General features: G+C 43.1%; 2 protein-coding genes across 8 annotated transcripts in view; one reads left to right on the forward strand and one right to left on the reverse strand.

Moving 5' to 3' along the window:
- Nucleotides 1–13,058, reverse strand: part of rhbdf1b (rhomboid 5 homolog 1b (Drosophila)) — a 31,960-nt gene extending 18,902 nt beyond the window's left edge. For 2 of the 6 annotated variants that reach the window (XM_034558621.1, XM_034558620.1), the window contains exons 1-2: nucleotides 11,044–11,134; nucleotides 8,778–9,041 (exon numbers count right to left, since the gene is read on the reverse strand). In XM_034558621.1, coding sequence (XP_034414512.1) covers nucleotides 8,778–9,041; nucleotides 11,044–11,063 — 284 coding nt within the window. In that variant the 5' untranslated portion in view covers nucleotides 11,064–11,134. Of the gene's footprint in view, nucleotides 1–8,777; nucleotides 9,042–11,043; nucleotides 11,169–12,738 lie in introns of those variants that run through there. The other 4 variants (XM_034558623.1, XM_034558622.1, XM_034558627.1 and 1 more) reach the window with 4 other exon arrangements.
- Nucleotides 13,059–16,749: 3,691 nt separating this feature from the next.
- Nucleotides 16,750–19,103, forward strand: zgc:163057 (uncharacterized protein LOC563335 homolog). 2 transcript variants are annotated; one of them, XM_034559139.1, is made up of 4 exons: nucleotides 16,750–16,881; nucleotides 17,288–17,418; nucleotides 17,857–18,061; nucleotides 18,857–19,103. In XM_034559139.1, exons 2-4 carry the CDS (start codon nucleotides 17,327–17,329, stop codon nucleotides 18,983–18,985), a joined length of 426 nt encoding a protein of 141 aa, XP_034415030.1. In that variant the 5' UTR covers nucleotides 16,750–16,881; nucleotides 17,288–17,326; the 3' UTR covers nucleotides 18,986–19,103. The 2 variants fall into 2 exon arrangements, with proteins under 2 accessions (XP_034415030.1, XP_034415029.1); XM_034559138.1 differs by having other exon boundaries at nucleotides 16,754–16,881; nucleotides 17,307–17,418.
- Nucleotides 19,104–19,725: the final 622 nt, after the last annotated feature.

Raw genomic sequence — 19,725 nt, forward strand, 5'->3', positions numbered from 1 at the left:
CAGTGTGTGTTGACGTGGACACTGACAGCAGCATGATGCACATGCACATCTGCACACACGCTCACACACATACAGTCTTATACAGTAAACACTCACTTGGCAGCATTTGCTTCAGCCTCACACGTCAAGTTTTTTTTTTGTGTGCAATTCTCCATGCGGCTGAAGCTGAGATGCCGTGGGGTTTCTCATCTGGTTTCCAACATCCTACATCCAACATCATGATCTCTCTCTTTTTTTCTTTTTTTCTCCAGCTGGGTTTTCATGACAGGCAGATTAGGGTCTGTAATCCCTGCGCTGTACACCACATGACATCGCTCCTGCTGTCCGGCCACAGAGGCTCATACTGACCCCTGATTGGACGGCGAAATCGCTGCGACGGTGAGCAGGAAGATATTCATCTTCAAAGCGTTAAGAATTCAAAGTCATCACACAATCGCCTGATTTGGAGTCGACTGCTGGGCATTAACATCTAAGCAATGTCGTTGTTTTCAATAATGCCAAGTGATGGCTGTTACCTATTGACAAGTATCACAGGAAATGACCTTGTGGGCCTCATGTGGCTATCGGGGATTGTAGCAAAACAGCGGCGTAATTGGATCCTTTTTAAATTGGGGGGGCGGGGGGACATTTCCTGACATGCCAGGACAGAATGAAACGAAGGCATCCCCTCAGCACCCAAAGCAAGACTTGTCCCGACACCGCTCCCTGATCCTGGTCTTTGGTGCTCAGGGACCCAGCCACTGTGGCATGGAAGCTCACTGCGACTGCATGTAAACACGCTTTAATATTCAGTGGATGGATGAATGGATCTTTATGTTAAGCAGTCCAAGACTTAATCTCTGCTCCGTCTCCTTTCATTCTCTGAACCGCTCCCCCTCCCTCTCCCCCTCTTCCTCTCTTCTTTCTACTTCTGGTTCCTGCTCCACCTTGCATACTAGAGTCATGTTATTCTGAAGCTATTTAGTCAAATCGGATTCTCACCTGCATATTGGCATCAAGCAACAACAGCGACCAAAATGTGTTCATTACAGAAAAGCCGATCTTGGCACAATATGATCCCAAAAAGAATCCCAATAACCTCGGCTACTCTGGCTTCATTTGAGCAGGCTCTGTTTAAATGACGTGTATTTTCATTTAGGAGAATGGTGCCGTGGGGGAAGAGTCCCAGTCTTTTTTCTTTTTTGCAGGAAGGTGCTGTTAAACTGTCAATTACCAGAGCACTTCCAAATGAATTGGTTGGGGACTGAGCAGCAGATTGATGCTCAGTTAGGTTTGACCTTCATCACGCCGGCGTTGCGCTGCTCTACAACCTGCCCGACAACACCACCGGGTCCATTCTAACTTCAGGGTTAATGCAGTTTTTGACATCTGGAAGCTTCTAAAAGTACATCTGCATTTTCTTTCTTCTCCATCACCCTGTTTGCTGTGATGTAACTAAGCATGAGTAGGTCACATAGATTAAGAGAGAGTTATGCTGTGCCCCCATCCCCACCACCACCACCACCACCACCATCGGACCACGTATGCTCTGGGCTCTCATCTGCGCCAGATGTTACAGTCATAGCACAGTATGTCATTTTCTTTTTGTTTGCAGTAGCATGAGTGTGTATATAATAAATGGTTAAACATCTGCCACAACAGGAGCAGTATGTCCGTTTCAATCGTCATCTCGGAGAGCAGAACAATAAATGATAAATGGCACGACCAACAGGTGGAGCACTTTTCTCCTACCCAACCAATAACCAATCCAAATTCTACTTTGACCTCTTGACTTCCTGAGGCTTTCGTGACTCCACGTTATCATCATTTAAAAAAGAAAATCACATATACCAAAATGTTTCTGTTGAAAAGCCAATTCCTTCATATGACGATACATGATGCAACACTGGTTCCTGATTCAAAACGCTGACATCCATCTAACGGTTTTGACAGACTCACACCGACGATCTTGATGAGATGAAGCCATCTGTCTCAAGGCGGCTTCGGTTGTCTCGTGGCGTCTGTCTTCCATCTCGTTACCGCAGATTCAGAGTGAGAGTGAGCAGTTTATAGTCAATCAGCAGCTGTGACTGCACAGGAATCGGCTACTTAAAGCTACTGTGTACAGAACTTTCCCCTACACATATACAACAAAGGTGGAACAAAGGTTCAATTAATAAATATATCGTATATTGTACAAGCGGTATCTTTTACACTGCTTGTGTGTTTTTAAATTAGTACTCCTCTTAAGTCCCTTCACAAAAAGGCCTTTGAAGCTTTGTATGCCCTTGACGCTCCCTCGTGACACTTGGTTTTCTCATTCAAGTGTTTTGTTCTTTTTCATCTGCCTTTCCATCTTAAAACCATCTGCTATTGCGAGAAACTCTCCACAGCTTGAAATCCACTTTTAGAGAATACCAGTGCCCTCATGTTCTGTGCCATAAAACACATTTAAATACAATCTGGTGGCGTTGCAGGAGCTCCAAGTCTTCCCATTGACGCGGACATTTGGAATTGTTTATTCATGTTTAACTGCTACATCGAAGCATTGCTAAAAGCTGCAATATAACTGAGATATGCGGTCTGCTATTAGATATTGCTCCGTCGCTGTTGGTCAGCGTGTGTGGCACTTCGGTTCAGTCTCAGCTTCAGTGCACATCAGTAATTACCATCCAACATTATGGAAAGATGAGTAGTTTTTGCGGGTTACTAACTTCTCTTTATTCTTACAAAGTGCTGGAATTCAAATGCACAACGATTATATCTGCAGTTGTGCTGTACAATACAGTAAATCCTAAACCAGCACTTCTAGGGGGCGTGTCACTTATTGCCAATGGCTTATCTATCCAGCTTACACTGTCAGTGACTTCTTCATCTCATGAATGCTCGAGGGCGGATTGTGGTTGTTAGATTCGTTGTTATGGTTGTCTTTGAGGCCACACAGTGGTGCGATATGTTGGGTCCATCTGCTCAACTTACCAGTGAATAATAAATGGTTGAAAGTAAGTGGGGCTGCACAGATGAACCGATTGATTGAGAAAAATAAATAGCAGATTAACTGATAATGCTTTTTGCAATATGATTTTTAAAAAAGCATATGATTAAGGAAGACAGGTTTTCTCCGTTGGTATAATGTCCTTTGGCCTTTATAAATAAGGTCAATGCATAAAACAAGCTGCTTAACTATACAGAGATAAACTCTAGGGAGTTGGGAGTTTTCCCTGATCCGATGTGAGGTCCTGGGACAGGGATGTCGTATGTGTACAGATTGTAAAGCCCTCTGAGGCAAACGTGTGATATTGGGCTATAGAAAATAAACTGAATTGAATTGAATTGAATTAAACAGTAGCACACACAATCAGAGCAGATCCTAGGTCAGGCCGACATTCTTTGTTTGCCTCTAAGTGCAATCATCTCTATCTCTACTCTACTACTCAGCTGTGTCAGCAGGAAGGACTTAATTGGCGACTTGAAGCCGAGGCATAATCAAAGAAGGTTGAAATCTTCGGATAAACTTCCACCACTTGTGTTATGCATAATCAAAAAGTCTCCGATTTTTCTCACCGTGAGAAATGTCTCCCATGACAGTGAAAGGACTGGCCGAGGCTTTCGTGTGTCTAGATAGGCGTGTGGCCTGTGGGAAAGCTGCTTTTGAATCTGATAATATTCGAACCACGGCCCACGGCACTCTGTTTCACACCCACACGTCTTTCAAAGCAGCCGGCACAGGAAGACAGAAAAAAAAGGTGGTATGATCGTGAGAAAACAACTCAAGGTTATTGTTGCTGTCTTCTGTAAAGATTTCAACACATACAAAATGGTGACATTAACAAAATAAAGGTTTGTAAAGTTCCGTAAGCGTTCGTTATGGTTGTAAATGTCCTACCACAGTGTTACCGTGACTACAAAGCACCACTGTGCGTCTTGTCTGCGAATGACCCGATGTGTGTCAAGGCAGGGGGAAGAGGAAAATACAGCAACAGATGGAGGGCCACGGAAAAAGCGGAGCAACTTTTACGTCGTGTTGGGAGAAGATGAAAGGACCACGAAGAAAAGGAAATCCATTGCATCGACAGCAGAGAATAAACAGCATGATACTGTGTGGAGAGAAAAGAGCCTCGAAACCAAAACAATCAGATGAAAGCCACTAAATGAAGTCAAAATTGATCTGAGGGTTTGTCGGTTCGTGCGACGTAATGTGATAACATCGGCGCGACCGACGGCACCGTCGCAGAAGCCGAGCGCCGGGTTAACACCGCTAGGTCTGTCAGCGCCGCTGTCGTTGTTTACGCTGTTATCACCGTTAGCTGCCAGCCGCTGGCTCAGCCATTGTCAAGTTGAAAACGATGTGTGGAGGCAATAGATGTGTTCTGAATATGCAGCGTCTTTAAACAGTCGATAATCACTGCCAATTGCAGTGCATTACAATAGGAATGACTTAATAGAAGCCAGCTTTTGCTATTCATCGCTCCAACTGGTCCAACGCCTCATGGCACATTGAATTGCCAAACATGCCACTGGAGAGACTATAATGGTTTCTCAGTTACTGTCTGGAGGACTTGAGAGGAAGGAGCAGACAGGACGTCCGGTTCGCTTCCGCTAGTCGAGTCTCTTGTGAAGTAGAAGCTGGTGACAGAGGCTGCAGGATGGTGTGGTGGAAGATGAGGGATGATAGAGAGACAGAGGAAGAGAGACAGGATCTCTTTCATTTTTTATTTTTGTGTGTGTACTATTCACGTGTCTTCTTTTCTTTCTGGCCCACCCGTTGCTCAATCTTTTGAAGAACGGCCTCAACAAGCATAGCACACCTTGTGTGCTGACACAGCACTAACAGCGCACACATAAAAGAGTAAAAGTATAGGCTCATACATAAAAGAGTAAAAGTATAGGCTCATACATAAAAGCCAATTTGAACTTCACAGTAGTGCTGAGCGATATGATGAACATAAGAATGATTTGATAAATAATCATTTATATTGTGGATATGATGACTAGGTGGGTAAAGTAAAATATAGAACAGCTAGAACAGTCCGGAAAGTTCAGAAATTGCATCACTTTACTGTAATGCAGCCTTTAAAAACAAGAATAGACAACACTTTACATATAACAATATCTATAAAATATTGATATACTGCCCAGCTGATTCTTTACAATAAAACCTAATAACAATGTGTGTGTTTCTCCTTCTACAGCAGGGTATTGCCTTGAATAAAAATGAATGTGTCTGTTTGAAATGTTTGCTTTTTGGTACTTTATTTTATTTGGTATTAGCATTATGGCATTTTGTTCTATATTCTCAGCATTAAGGACTTTCCTAAGTAGTCGAGTGATTGAGGCCAAAGGGCCCTATGAGGACTTACCAGGCCTTATAGATTATATTATAGCTGCAAACTGAAAGACACTAGAGTCTGAAATATGGAGAGACTAGAGTGTGTAATATGGCACATGCAATGGACATCCCAGAGTATGCATACACTTCTAAAAACCGGGATGTAGCACTCATCCATAAATCCTACAGAAAGCTGCAAGTGACACAACACCAGTGCTCTTAAATGAAGAGTACTGCTGAACTCCAGGCACAACCTTCTGGCTGGCTGCTCGGGACAAGAAACACCAAAAACTCTCAAAACAGGGCAAACTAAACTTATAATCATGAGGTTTATGCAATTTTCTTTTAACTTTATGAGTATTACTATGCTTTTGTGTTTGTTGACGACAGGCATCCCTCTCAAACTAAAAAACATTCTGATCCAAAATGCAGAAACGATAACAGTAGAGGAGTTGACCACATGTTGACCACATCTGTAAAAGTAGCCCCATGAGTCATAGAGAAACAATGCTGTGAACATGGGACTGACACAGGTGACCAAGGCAGCTGAAGAACACAGTGGAGCATTTAGCAGCTAAAGAGACAGATATTTTCCTGAGGAGTTGGTGGAGACCAAAACATAGCTACAAAGAGAGTGATTACCAAAGTGCTTTTGTTACCTGAACCTAAACCCCACGCAGAACTCAAAGAAACCCTGGTCTCCGGTGTCAAAGTCCTTCGCTTTGCACAACCGCCATCTCCCCTGACTACCTGCCGATACCTTCCTGTGGTACAATAACTTTCCTCATCCCAAAAAATGCACCCAATGTGTAATTAATGTAATTTAAAAGAGACGGGTTAGCCATCATACTTATTCACGTAGCCTGTGTCTATGTATCCACTGGAGGATTCTCAAGGACACAGTACAAAAGAAAAAACGGAAACTATTTCTCATTAAAGCTGCAAACGGACATCTTCTGATTATTGTACAAAAAGGTGAAAAGGTCATGCGACCTTAGCCGTAAATGTGGTTATAATCACTTCATTAAGGTTTTACTACGTATTTTATAAGTCTTTGTCTTGTAATGTAAGTCAGTAAACCCCACTGTGGTCAATTAAATATGCCACTGAAGAATGAATGGCTGTTTGATAGATAGTGTGAGGAGAATTCAACCCGCAATCCTTAAATCACACAGTAAAGAGACGTGGAAAGAGAGGCAGAGTGAAGAGCTGACAGACAGGATGAGTAACAAAGAGAGCAGCTCAGCTGAGCCTCACATGGAGCCGCTTTGTGCTAGCTGCATGGTGACAGGAAGGTCACCATCACAATAAGAGTCTACTCAAGTACGGCCTCGCCCGGAGACATGAATAGACCTCCTCAGCAGCCATCCCTCCTTCCTGCCATCCCTCGACACAGCCAGCAAACTCATGCTGAGAGCGCCAATACAACTGCTTCCTGTGTTGGCTGGCCTTGTATGAAAACGTAATGGTAATTGCCCACAGATGCCACATTAGGCAAGAAAGTGTGGGTGGGGAGTGTAGGGCAGGGGGGGGGGGGGTTTGGCTCTGAATTGGCTCAGAATTGGCTCTGAAAAGAATATTGAGAGGGAAAAATGGAGGTCATAATTGTGGTTTCAAAGAAACAGAGAAGAGTCATACAGGATCTTCATGGAGAAGTCTGGAGTCCCTCAGAAGAACTCTGTCCGGGAGACAGCATTGTCATCAAGTGGCCGAATGTTTAGAGACCAGTATATGCCACATAATGGGCAGATTCAAATTCCTTTTTGACAGACAGCTTGCTATTCATGCAGACTTTTTGTGACGGGTTCAAGAAACAGACAATGGGTTCCCATTCAAGAAGTTCTGATGACAAACTTCCAGATTGATGAGACTGGCATTACTTCCTTAAAGTCGACAAATACCATGAAAACCAACTATGGTTCTTTTGGATATCAATACCTTTAACTGGACACCGTAGTTTTAAACTGAAACCGGAGTGAAAAGGACATTTGTTGCCGGGGACAATTTTCAGATGCAGATTCATTTGTATTGAGTGAAGGATAATTCAAAAACTACATTACATGTCACGCTGTGCAACAATGTGGTTCATTGAAGTCAGGCTTCACCTAGTCATACCAGTGGGAACAATTCATTGATGGTTCTTTTCATTATTGTTTTGAAGAATATGTTGTGTAATATGTTGCGGAACACGCAAGTAAAATGGTAAAAACCAGTAGCACTTGGATTGTATCCTAGGAGACACGTTGCAGTTGCCATGGTCGACATGGAAAGATCCACTTCACCGTGACTAGAGCAATTTATTCAAATTTAAATTTAAAAAACTGAAAACAAGAACTGACAAATGTGCATATTGATAGTAGATAGGTCTTATGAGTTGGCTTAAAGTAATGAATGAATGATGAAGTGTTAAAAGTACGTATGCAGCCTTTACCAAAGCGATTGAAACATTGACTACCGGTACTCAAATATTGTAAGAACATCAAGCAGGGAGAAGCCCAAGCAGGTGCTTATGTGAGTTAAATCATCTCTGATAACCAATTTCCTAGGAACAAACTGAAATGTTTCCATATTACTGCACAGTTTTAAAAAAGTGGACGTGTGTGCACAAATATCTGTCAAATATCGGACTTTTAAAAAGAACCACCTGCTTTCGGTCCCATCTAAAGCGGGTCTGTGGTGGCTCCGCTCGGCTGTGTAGACACTAGTTGTGACAGTAAAATATCTCCAGTACCAGCTGACTTCTCCCAGTGAACATCAACTCTGCAAAGACGTTCCTGAGGTTTTCCTCAAAACGATTCATAAGGTGGAAATTATAAAGTAACTGAATTACATTAAATCTGCTTGTTATTCATAACCCCTATCATACCCAAATTCAATGATCCACTGATGAACTCTCAGTAACCCCGTCTGAGCATCTTTCTAGTTGCTGACCCTTCAGTCTGTTTAACCCTCGACAATCTGTTTAATGTACAGTCCTATTTCTATCTCTAGGCGGGTTAATGAAACTGAAACCAGCCAACAGCTTTCAACACAGAAGACGAATCAAAACGCTAGTGGGTGTTGAAAGAGGGATTAGTGTGACTGCAAACACATAGTCGTGTCAATGAGACCAACACAAATGAGTATTGAGTGTGATCCCTGAAATTCATTGATACATTGTTTGTTTTTGCATTTTATTTTTGTTCTGTAACGTAAAAATAGGACGCCCGCATGAACTCGCTTTGTGTCCTTTTTCATCATCGTGAGAGCTCTGTGCAGCACACGCCGATAAGGCCACCCTGGTTTTGAATCAGCCCGATTTTGTCGGGGGGGGGGGAAGAAAAAGAGGGATAGATAAAAAATGAAAGTGTAAGAGAGAAACAGAGGCGCAGAGTTGGAGAATGCTGACATGTGATCACTCAGAAAGGCATTGATTGTGATATCAATGCCAGAGAGACATAATCCAGCTACAACAACAGGTGATTCTTACCAGCGTAGGTCGTCCACGACAGCTGATGACAGCGAAACCGACTGCCTTTCCGTCACACGGGTGAGGCATCTGAAGGCGGCAGGTATATCTGCTCCATCTGCGCTCTCTAACTGCAGTGCGGATGTCACTGTGACAGTGATGCATGTTGTGCAACCGGCACCAGATGGTTGCACGATAACCACAGACACCTCCGCGCGTATGTGCAAATCTGCCGGGGGATCCATTATTCTGTGCCGTTTTTTGATGGGCTGTAAATCAACAGGCCTGTTGGAAACCCGATACGTTGGAAAACAGTTCACACAGTCCCACGAGTCAATTCAAACTTCCCTCTCTCCCTCCGGACGGCCATCTGCAGGTCTGGCCAAATTACGCTGGGGGCTACGCTGGCTAACATGTTAAGGATGCTAATGTTTCGCAGGTACAATGTTTATCTTGTTCACCATCTTAGGTTAGTGTGTCAGCATGCATACATCTACTAATTAGCTTTAAAGTACAAAGTACCGCTGAGGCTGATGGGAAAGGCCCTAGATTTGGCAGGTATTGGGTCATAAACCAAAGTATTGGACAAAATCTAAATTTGGCCTGATGATCGTAGGCACTGGAGAAGATCCACTCGTGGGCAAACAGCCATAAAAAAAGGCATTGTGAAAAATGCTGCAGGGCTCCTGGAAAAACCAACCCTGTTTTCTCCACATAAACATGAAGGTGCATTTCATTTCTCAGAACGGCGGCCCAGAACTAAACCTGCTATTGTCACTGCTGCTTTTTCTGTCCAGCCTGTTCTAACACGCTTAACACGGCACGCTCAGTGAGCCAGGAAGGAGAGAGACAGAGACATCAAGAAAACACAGCTGCAAAACTACCATATTCACACTTAACATCTTGCAGGATGCTGTCAGCGTCCTGTTTTCGAGCTCTGTGTGTGTGTGTGTGTGTGTGTGTGTGTGTGTGTCTGTGTGTGTGAGTCAAACTCAGCATGTGAAGCACTTTCTCTTGTAATTGTGCATGTCAAAGTCAGGACATATTTTATTGCAAAGCAGTTTACAGTTAAAAGGATCAAGATTAGTTTTAGGTTCACTCAGGGACGGTTAAAGGACCATTTACTGTGATCTGAGTTTTTACTTTTGTTTAAAAAGTACTTTCTAAATATTTAATGTTCATTTAGATTGTGAATTTTTGTGAATTCTTTTTACATTTTTCATGAAAGAAACAGCAAAATATTTCTAGTTACAGTTCTCAAAGTCAAATGAGAGGATTGACTGCTTTTATCGGTTTGTTTTGTTTGTTTATGTGACAGTAAACTGAATATCTAGGGTTTTGGACACAGATTATCAGTCTGCATGTCACTTTTGGCTTCTGGATATTGCATTAGGCATTTTTCACTAGCTTAAATACAAACAAAAATATTGATTAATGAAGAAAATCAGCAGCAGGTTAATCGATAATAAAGAAATAATAGTCAATTACAGCAATAATTGTCACACCTTTTACATGCATGCTCCAAAATCACTCCCTGTCACTACATCTCTTGTTGAGGACAAGAGATGTAGTTGGCTGTAACAGAATATTATAAAATGTTAAAATATTAAACAAAAACTAAACTATTGCAGTGCCCGTTGAAAAGAACTTCTCAACACAACACTGCGTTTCCTTGGGTCCTGAGCAATATACCACACACCCGTCGCATATCGTCAAAAACACCTTTGAAATACAGTCTGGTTCACAGTAAGAGAAGAACACCACAGGCAGACATGGGCCCCTAACAGCTATAGATGTATTGTTATGTTTAGATATGAAAAGTATTGAATTATGTTACGAATCTAACTCATTGTACCCTGAAATAACGAAAGACCCTTAAATAATATGCAATTCAGCGGTATAGCCCTCTACCTACCGTGTGTACTTTTACTTCAGAGGAAAGCATTGTCGTAATACATTTATCCACCTGACAGGGAAATGCTCCTGGTTACATTGCAAAATCAGATTTTACTCACAAAATAAAACAAATGAAATCATTAAACTCAGTAGCATCCCATGATAATTGAAAACTCCCCTGACAGGAAGCATTCACGTAGCGTTGACCCCCTACAGAGTGCTGCCGGAGAGAGGGATGGCGTATTTTTGTAGGCCAACCCAAGAAGTTAGCATCTCACTGGTTGCCTTGACAAAAAAGCCACTCAGAGTTTTCATTAAAATCGTGTGACAACCACTGACCTTATTTCAGGCATCTAAACCAAAGCCAATTAAAGAAGAGACAAATACTCACTTTCTGGTTTGAGAACTCATTCCTGCAGAACTTTACATCCGGGCTCCAGCAGCCAACGTGGACTGCAGTCAATGAGCGGTCCACGCCGCTGCTGCGGATGACATGCTGGACTGAAGAGCCCTGAAGCTCCGCCCCCCGCTTCTGCTGCACAGAGGGTGCGGAGGGTGCTTGTTTAATCAAAGTGCATCAATATCAAATGTATTGCATGTTCAATTTGCACCAAATTCGACAAAAACAAAAAAGCTGTCCATGGGGTTCCCCAGCAAAACACCCGCCAGGTGTGAGACCAGTTCTCGAGATATAAGAACATACAGATGTTGATTCCTTGTTTTATAGTGAGATGTACAAATGCAGGTTAACTAAAAGCATTCAATCCACCAGCTAATGATCTATAGGTACACAAGTCTCTTGTTCAGTTAGATCCTATATGTCTATAAGATGAGTATACATTAACTGAAATGAACCAGAAAGGGAAACTGGAATTTCTCAAATTTGTTGGAAGATACTTTTATTCCTTTTTGAGCAATACACGTCTCGTAATGAGATAAAACCCCTGGAAAAGAATCTACAGTCACTACATAGTCTAGGAATGCTGGTCATGTGTCCAAGAAGAGAGTCATGAAGGCCCATACAGAGTCTCAACACTGAGTCTCCAGCTGCATGTCACCGGTTCAAACCCTGGCCACTGGTCCTGTTTCCCTTGGGACCGGAACTCTTCCAGGTCAAGACACGGGTCAGTATAGTTTAACTGTCTCTTTGGCCTGTTCTGCACAGCCAGCAACCAAAACGGACCCCTTTCATCACAGCAGCACTCTCAAATCCATTTATTTCTATTATAACTTATAATTGTCACGGCTGCTTTTTCTGTCCAGCCTGTTCTAACACGCTTAACACGGCAGGCTCAGTGAGCCAGGAAGGAGAGAGACAGAGACATCAAGAATACACAGCTGCAAAATGTCACAGATACTACCGTATTCACACTTAACATCTTGCAGGATGCTGTCATTGTCCTGTTTCGAGCTCTGTGTGTGTGTGTGTGTGTGTGTGTGTGTGTGTGTGTGTGTGTGTGTGTGTGTGTGTGTGTGTGTGTGTGTGTGTGCGTGTGTGTGTGTGTGTGTGTGTGTGTGCGTTGTTTACTTTACGTGCATGCAACTTGATTTACTACAGCATTTTAGAGTATAGAAAGAGGGGATTTGGTCATGCTCTTTCTCTCTCTCTCTCTCACTCATCCAAGTCTTACCTATAGCAGACGGGGAGTAATGCCTAACACACACACACACACACACACACACACACACGCACACACACGCACGCGCACACACACACACACACACACACACACACACCTGTTCCTCTCACTTTCAACAACCCTGTTTGACTCCTGGCATGGGACACGAACATGAATTCGTGTCCCATGCCACTCCAGATGGCAGCTCTGCCCTTTGAGGTCACGTCACGCATTAACTGACACTGTCACCCGTGGGGTCTCCCCCGCGAGCCTCGGGAGACCCCACCCTGAGCCTGAGCCAGTGTACCGCAGCGCCGTGAAATAAAGAAAAACCTGCATACCTGCGCTGGGAACGAGGTGCTGGCAGCCCGGTGCTCGCGCCGCACAGACAGCGGGGTGTGCACGGACTGACAGACGGTGTGAGAAGCGACCGGGCTCGGTGTGATACACAGCGGCTGCGCGCTTACCTTCCAACCGCGAGTCCGGCTCCTGCAGCCCAGCACCGCGCCGACGGCTCCACGGGCGAGCTGCCAACGCCGGTCACTTCATAAGTTATCCCCGCCACGCATGACGCGGGCGCGAGGAAGGAGTAGTTGCACTATTAAGCGCGAGCTCCAGATGTTAGCGTGGGCGGCGTTCGCGTCTCATAAAGATGTACAAATATCTATGGAACCGGTGTTCTGTGTCAAGCCCTCCGGTCTACCGGTCCGTCCACGCTGCTGCTGCTGCCGCCGCCGCCGCCGCCGCCGCTTGATGTCCAGAACACCGACGGACCGAATACCTGACTGCCGGTCCGCCGGCTCGACCTCACGGCGCCGCCTACCGGTGATGCCGAGTAACTGCAGGTAGCTGTTGAAGCGGGTTACGGGCAACCTGTTCCAAGTCTGCAGGTTTTGCTGTAATCATCAGATTTGACATTATTAGTTGTAAAGCAAATACATCCCATCTGGCCAGACTGGTGTGTGAACTTCAAGAAGAGAGGGTGGGGGGACTGTCAGGATGAGTTCTATAACCTAAACTTTTACAAATCTCCACGTTTTGTGACGGAGATAGTGTATTCCACAAGTTGGCCTCAGTCAAAGCTGAATCCTCAGTTGTTTCAGATAGTACACTTCTTGAAAGATGCCTCAAAACCTCAGGAATGAAAACGTAATCTTAAACTGTCCGAACTGTCGAGAAATGCTTTGTGGACAAAAAGAGCCGGACACAGATGTCTGAGTCCACTGGTCACCTGGTGTTCATTTATTTCCCACATTCCATTATTCCCAGTCTTTCACAGGGCTAAACGAGGCTAACACACAGACACAACATGTTCACAATCAGTACTGTTTTGCTCTGCATGACAGCATCGTGGTAATACTGAACAGATGAGCAGGTGCAAGTTGGGTACTTTCCAGTCAGATAGTAACCGGACTGCTGCGCACACACACACACACACACACACACGGACAGACACACACACACACACACACACACTCACACGCACGCACACACACACACACACACACACACACTAACACTAACACACAAAATGTGGTCGATGTGAAAAGGAAACAGCTCAGCACAAAGGATCATAGTTGTGGTTCTAGATTGGATTGTGCTGCATACAAGCCCGACCAGGTGTGGGTGGGGCGTGGTGGGGATGAATTCCCACTTTTGGTGTGGTGATGAAATACCTGAAATAGGAATGTACAGCTTATGGTAATAGAAAGGATTATTTATTTATTTTATTACAAGGACAAGGATTTTTCTTTCGCAATTTGTGCGCATGTTTCTGTTTGTAATCCATACTTGACTTCCAGGTAACTTCCAGGTAATTTCCTCATAGGTAATAAAGAAAAGACAGACAGAAGGAAAGAGAGAAATTATCATGGGAGCCGGGCGAGTGAACTGGACCTGCATGATTAGCTATAGCTGGTGCGGGATGTTGTTCAACTTTTCTCACAAACATTTTAGTTTCAGTATAGAATTAAAAATCACGCACCTGTGGTCACAAGAAGATTCTTGTTTTTAGATTCCTTCTACAGTGTGAAGTTTGCTGCTTATAAACGTGTCACAGGTCCAAGGGAAAACTTTCCGTTTTAGTTCAAAAATCTAACTTAATACATTTCTACGTTTTAAATCCCAAAGTTGAAGTGAAAATAAGTTGAGCTGCTTCTCATTAAGTGGAAGTAAAAGAAAAACAGCTCCTCCTGTTTAATCCAACAGGGGACGAATTGGCAAGAAAATGAATAAATGCCAAAATAACTTTAAAATGCTGTGTGAAATGTTTAAGAGAGCAGATGTGTTGAAAGGCTCCCTTGTGTCTGTTTGTGCTTTCAGTGTTTAGCAGGTTGGTAATTCCTTTTGCTTTCCTTTTGTAGAAACTGCTCACAAAGAGCTGCAGGAAACCAGCTTTAAGGAGCATCAGCTGTGCAGGAAACAAAAATAATTAAAGGGTTTCATCAGAAATAGGAATTAATTTCCCTTTTCAACCTGCCTTTGGTTTTTATTGTCTTTTTCCCAACGTTTCATAAATGTCGGTTTAGGTTGTGTGCAGAGGATTTCGACCAAATGGAAAACCAGAAAGTGCTGTAATCCAGTTACAGTAAAGGGATCAATGTGTGTGCATATAGTTAATTTCCAGCAAATAATACACTTTACTGCTAGCAGTTTAACAACAAAACTATTTCAAATGATTAACTGTAATGTGGTGCAGACTTATGTAAAGAATAAGATATGACACTTACATTTACCCTTATGATAACAAGGGAACTTTGGGGGAAAATAAATGATCACTGTGATGTACTGTGATCTAAACTCCTGCTTAAAGCAATAAATACAACTCAGCTAAATTAAACTTAAATGCAAAATATACCATTTTCTGTTGAGCTTTGATTTTAACATCAGAAAAACCTCTATTACCGACTCTGAATATAGTTATAAGACACTGAGGTAATAGAAGAAATAAGAAATAGCATGAGCCAATATGTTGACCTCACAGCTCCACCCTGTGGAGCAATGAAAGTATTATAATTGACAAAGTCATATTTTACTGGGATTGGGTTGTATTTGTTTAAAATGTGATTCATGAATATGGTCGCTTCTTGTTAAATTCCAGTCTGCTCCTGTAAAGATAACTTTTAGAAGAAATAAAATACTTGATGCCAGCAGGCGATGCTGTTGGAGTTTCTGTGACTTCAGGATCTGTTGCTGATGATAACAGGAGGCATCAGTTCCCCACCAGTCATCAGAGTTTCACTGGCTTGCTCTTCTGGCCAGTTACTTGTGAATGAAGATGGAGACTTTGAGTGCAAACCTGCTCAATGCAATGAAGTGGCTCTAATGTGTGATGCTTTTATCGTGTTAATCAACTGTTGTCCAGCGTACGGAAGACTGAGCGGTTCTTTCCTTGCGTTTAATCAAGAGAGTAAACAGAGTTTGTGAATTCAATGTCTACAATTCCAAACAGGTGTAAACTGACTCCAGGTCAGCATCTCTGATATGATATACCTCTAGAATGACTCTAAAAGTTGAATAACATGCTAATTATTATTATTATTATTATTAACATGCTAGAGTAAAGAATATAAATGATGTTAAGTTGCTGGCTGACAACGCTCCGCTCCTTCAGCCTATCACATTCACACAAAAAGCATGACAGTGCATTTTTACTGAACTGCATATGAGGTCATGAGATCCCATATTAATGCTGAGTCATCTGGGTGACGGCTAACACAGATCTGGCATCTGGCAACGATTCAAATTAATAAAAGCTAAACATTTTAAGGTGAGACAGTGAATTTTAAATAGTTTACTACATTCTAAATGTGACCACGACTCACAAGATCAACCCTGTTAAATCGCCCCCCTCTCTCTCACCCTCTCTCACCCTCACGTCCTTAGACAACCCTCTATGCACCACCGATTGTTGACAATCAATGCTGCTGTCTGCAAAAGATTAATAACCAGAGAGTATCTGATGCATTGCCCATTGCCAAGATGTAGAAACATGTTCACTCCCTCATTCATTCTCCAGTCCAGAATGAAGACGGAAGAGGACTGAGCCCAGTCTTCTGAAAGCATGTCATCAAACCTGCTCTATTGTTTTGGTTTATTTCCACTACTGGAATAATCACATTTGTGTAAGCTCTATTTTGTGTTTTCACGTATTGTAATAATATTTTTGGGAAATACTAGTGTTGAAAAAAACCCAGACGTATCAAAAAAGGAAAACTGTTACCACTTGTTGCTTCTTCAAACATATAGTTGACTCAGCCTACTCTGTTCAAATGCATTAATAAAATACACATGTTGTGTCTTCATGGGTAATGCATCTCCAAGGCTCTCCAAATGGTATCAGGCTGGCCTCACGCCCACTGTCCCTGAATCAGCAGCGTGTGGAGCTGCAGATAGCAGCAGCTGAAAGACTTTATCTGGAAAGCCTCCTAATCTTATACCGTACAATATATTTGTCAGGGGAACCTCTGACTCACATTTGACATGTTTCTTCCTTGTCATGGTCCAGAATGAGACCGAGTCAGGAGACACAGTGGAGCTCTACGCAAGTAGCAGCTCTATTAGAGAGGGGAGAAAGGACATTTGAATAGTGTATGAGTCTCATCTTATGGGTAAGCAGCCCTATGGAGCACTCCAACCTCCTCACAATGTTGGACAACCTCACAGCAGGGGGCACTTTGGCGGTCGGGGCATATACATCAGTGTTATGGTATAGAAATCTCCAGCGTGACGCACGTAGAGCCGCACATAGCGCAGTGTGGGGGGGGGGGGGGGGGCTCCGCAACCCCCCCCCCCCCCCCCTGCCCTGTCTGCTGCGGGATAACAGAGAGCAGGGGGAACCAACAACACAGCCGCCGCTGACACCTTCACCCTCACGCCGCGCCTCCTTCAAACCGAAATACCTTTTGAACTTACTCACCATCCGTTCCTGTGTTTTTGGGGGATAATAAAATGGTCGACTAAGGTCTTTTTGTTGCGCACACATTTGCCCCCCCTCCCGCCCCCCCCCCCCCCCAGCGACAGTGAATCCTCTAAGGTCCCGCTCGACAGGCTGCGATGCTCTCGAAGAAGGAGAAGGAGCTCATCGCAGACATCTGGGAAAGCCTGACTCCCGTGGCGGAGGATATTGGAGCCGACGCGCTTCTCAGGTGGGTTCTTGCTCTGTTTTGCACATTTCCTCAACATAAACTGTGCTAGAAATGAAAGTAAAGACAGCTGGATGGAACACAGCTCTCTGCCACAGAGGTCTGGTGTGTGTTTATGAAGGTTCCAAAGATAGAAACAGACGCTTTAAATCTAGGCCCTTATAATAAATTGATAACGTATTAGAATTATTGAGCCGGGAAGTCCGAATCTGTGAATATCTTTCCAACTTTACCGAACTCGGCATCCTTGATCGGCGTCGTGAAATGTTCGAACGAGTGGGCAACAATGATGATGATGATGATGATGATGAAGGAGTGGCCCATATCAGTCTCCATGTATTGCCGTACTATACTCTCATTATCATGATTGATAATGTTTTCTGTGTTCCAAGTACAAGTGTGTGCATCGTTGCAACACCACTGATAAAAACCCCTCCGCAGGATGTTTGCCTCGTATCCCGGTACCAAGACCTACTTTTCGCATCTCGACATCAGCCCTCGCTCCGCTCACCTGCTCTCTCACGGGAAGAAGATTGTTCTGGCCATCGCAGAGGGAGCCCAAGACATCGGCCAGCTGACCGTCACACTGGCTCCTCTGCAAACCCTGCACGCCTACCAGCTCCGGATAGACCCGACCAACTTCAAGGTGCCTTAGCGAGTGAAAAGACTTAGGAAATAGAATACTCTTAAAAGTGTTTACGTATAATCAGGGAAATGTACTTTAATTAAAAGTACAAAAATACCAAATACAGAACAAAAAGATTATTATTACTCACGCCTTAATGTAAACACATTTGATTTAGTTGGTTGAGATGGAGGTCATTTCTAACCGTTTTGTACAGGACTGCAACTAATGATGTAAACATTCATTCGATGATTATTTTCTAAACTCCTTATTTGATGATTGTTTTGGAGAACATAGTGATAAATGCTTGCTGTCTCAATTACCAGAACTTTACAATACTTGTTTGGTCGAACCAAAAGTACGAGCCTCAAAATTATTCAACAATAAATTACATGAAAGATGACAACATTATCATCAACGTATAGTCGCTGTATTTGTCCTTGTGTTTCGTGTGTATAAATCTAAATGTATAGAGTAACTTGTAACTAGGGCTCTCAAATAATTGTAGTGGAGTTAAAAGTCAACTTTTCTCTCTGAATTGTAATAAAATGTAAAGTATGAGAAGAAAAGTAACATTTAACAGCACAAAACAGTGACGTCATCTTAACTTCACAGCTTCAAAACAAACATGCTGTCATATTCCCACCAACATCTCATAGCTTCACACACATACTGTTGATGTTCATGTAATAAAAACAAATGGGACATTTATTTGCATGGAAGGGTTTCACTGTGAACTGTAGCTGAACTTTCTTTGTTTGATTATGTAAAACAGCATTGAGTCTGTTGTCATTAACACGGCCGCCTCCTCTGCAGCTCTTCTCTCACTGCATGCTCGTGGCCCTGGCCTGTCACATGGGGGAGGACTTCACACCGGTGGCTCACGCAGCGATGGACAAGTACCTGTCAGCTTTCGCAGCCGTACTCTCCGAGAAATACAGATAAGACCCATGCAGCCACGTAAATGAACCATTTATGATGCCATATGATATGAAACATGTATGTACGTGTAGTTGTCATAATACAATATTGTGGAATAATAAAATGTGCTGTTAACACCTTTCCTGTTGCGTTCTATTACTATATAAAGTCTCATAAGACTTTGCATGATTTAAATAATTGTTTACAAATGATGTACTGCTTCCCATTTTCAAAGCATACTATGAATAAAGTGTACACAATGTGTAAATAAGCCCTTCTCACAGCAGCCATTTTGACATGTCATTGCAGGGTAAACACAGGTGTGATTGATGACATTAATTATGGTCGTGTTTCATTTATTTGGCCCTGTTATTGTATTGGCTGACTGAGACACAAATTAGAATGGTATATATTAATTTGATCAATTACACCTGTGTTTATCCTGCTATGACATGTCAGAACAGCTGCTGTGAAAAGGGTCTATTGACAATAATAAAGAAAATAGTAAAAAATTCAATGAACTATTTGAAGTAAATGTTGTTAATGTATTTACCTCTCCACACTCTAATCCAGTGGTGGCGGTTATGCGGCAATCATATACTGTAAGAAGTGGACGTAGCCATTCTGATGTTATACGCACTGGTTTGTGGATCGGCGTTTTGAAGCCTCGAGTTACACGATTTGTCCATCGCCATTTTGGCTTTTTTGCAACCAACCAATGAATGGACGTTACAACATTTGGAATGCCGAGCAGTGGCGTCGGG

This window comes from Cyclopterus lumpus, chromosome 19 (assembly GCF_009769545.1).
Source record: "Cyclopterus lumpus isolate fCycLum1 chromosome 19, fCycLum1.pri, whole genome shotgun sequence".
NCBI lineage: Eukaryota > Metazoa > Chordata > Actinopteri > Perciformes > Cyclopteridae > Cyclopterus > Cyclopterus lumpus.

Coding starts and splice junctions, on each gene's coding strand:
- zgc:163057 (XM_034559138.1), top strand. Junction 17,419..17,856: donor GGAGCCGACGCGCTTCTCAG/GTGGGTTCTTGC, acceptor ACCCCTCCGCAG/GATGTTTGCCTCGTATCCCG. Junction 18,062..18,856: donor TAGACCCGACCAACTTCAAG/GTGCCTTAGCGA, acceptor CCTCCTCTGCAG/CTCTTCTCTCACTGCATGCT.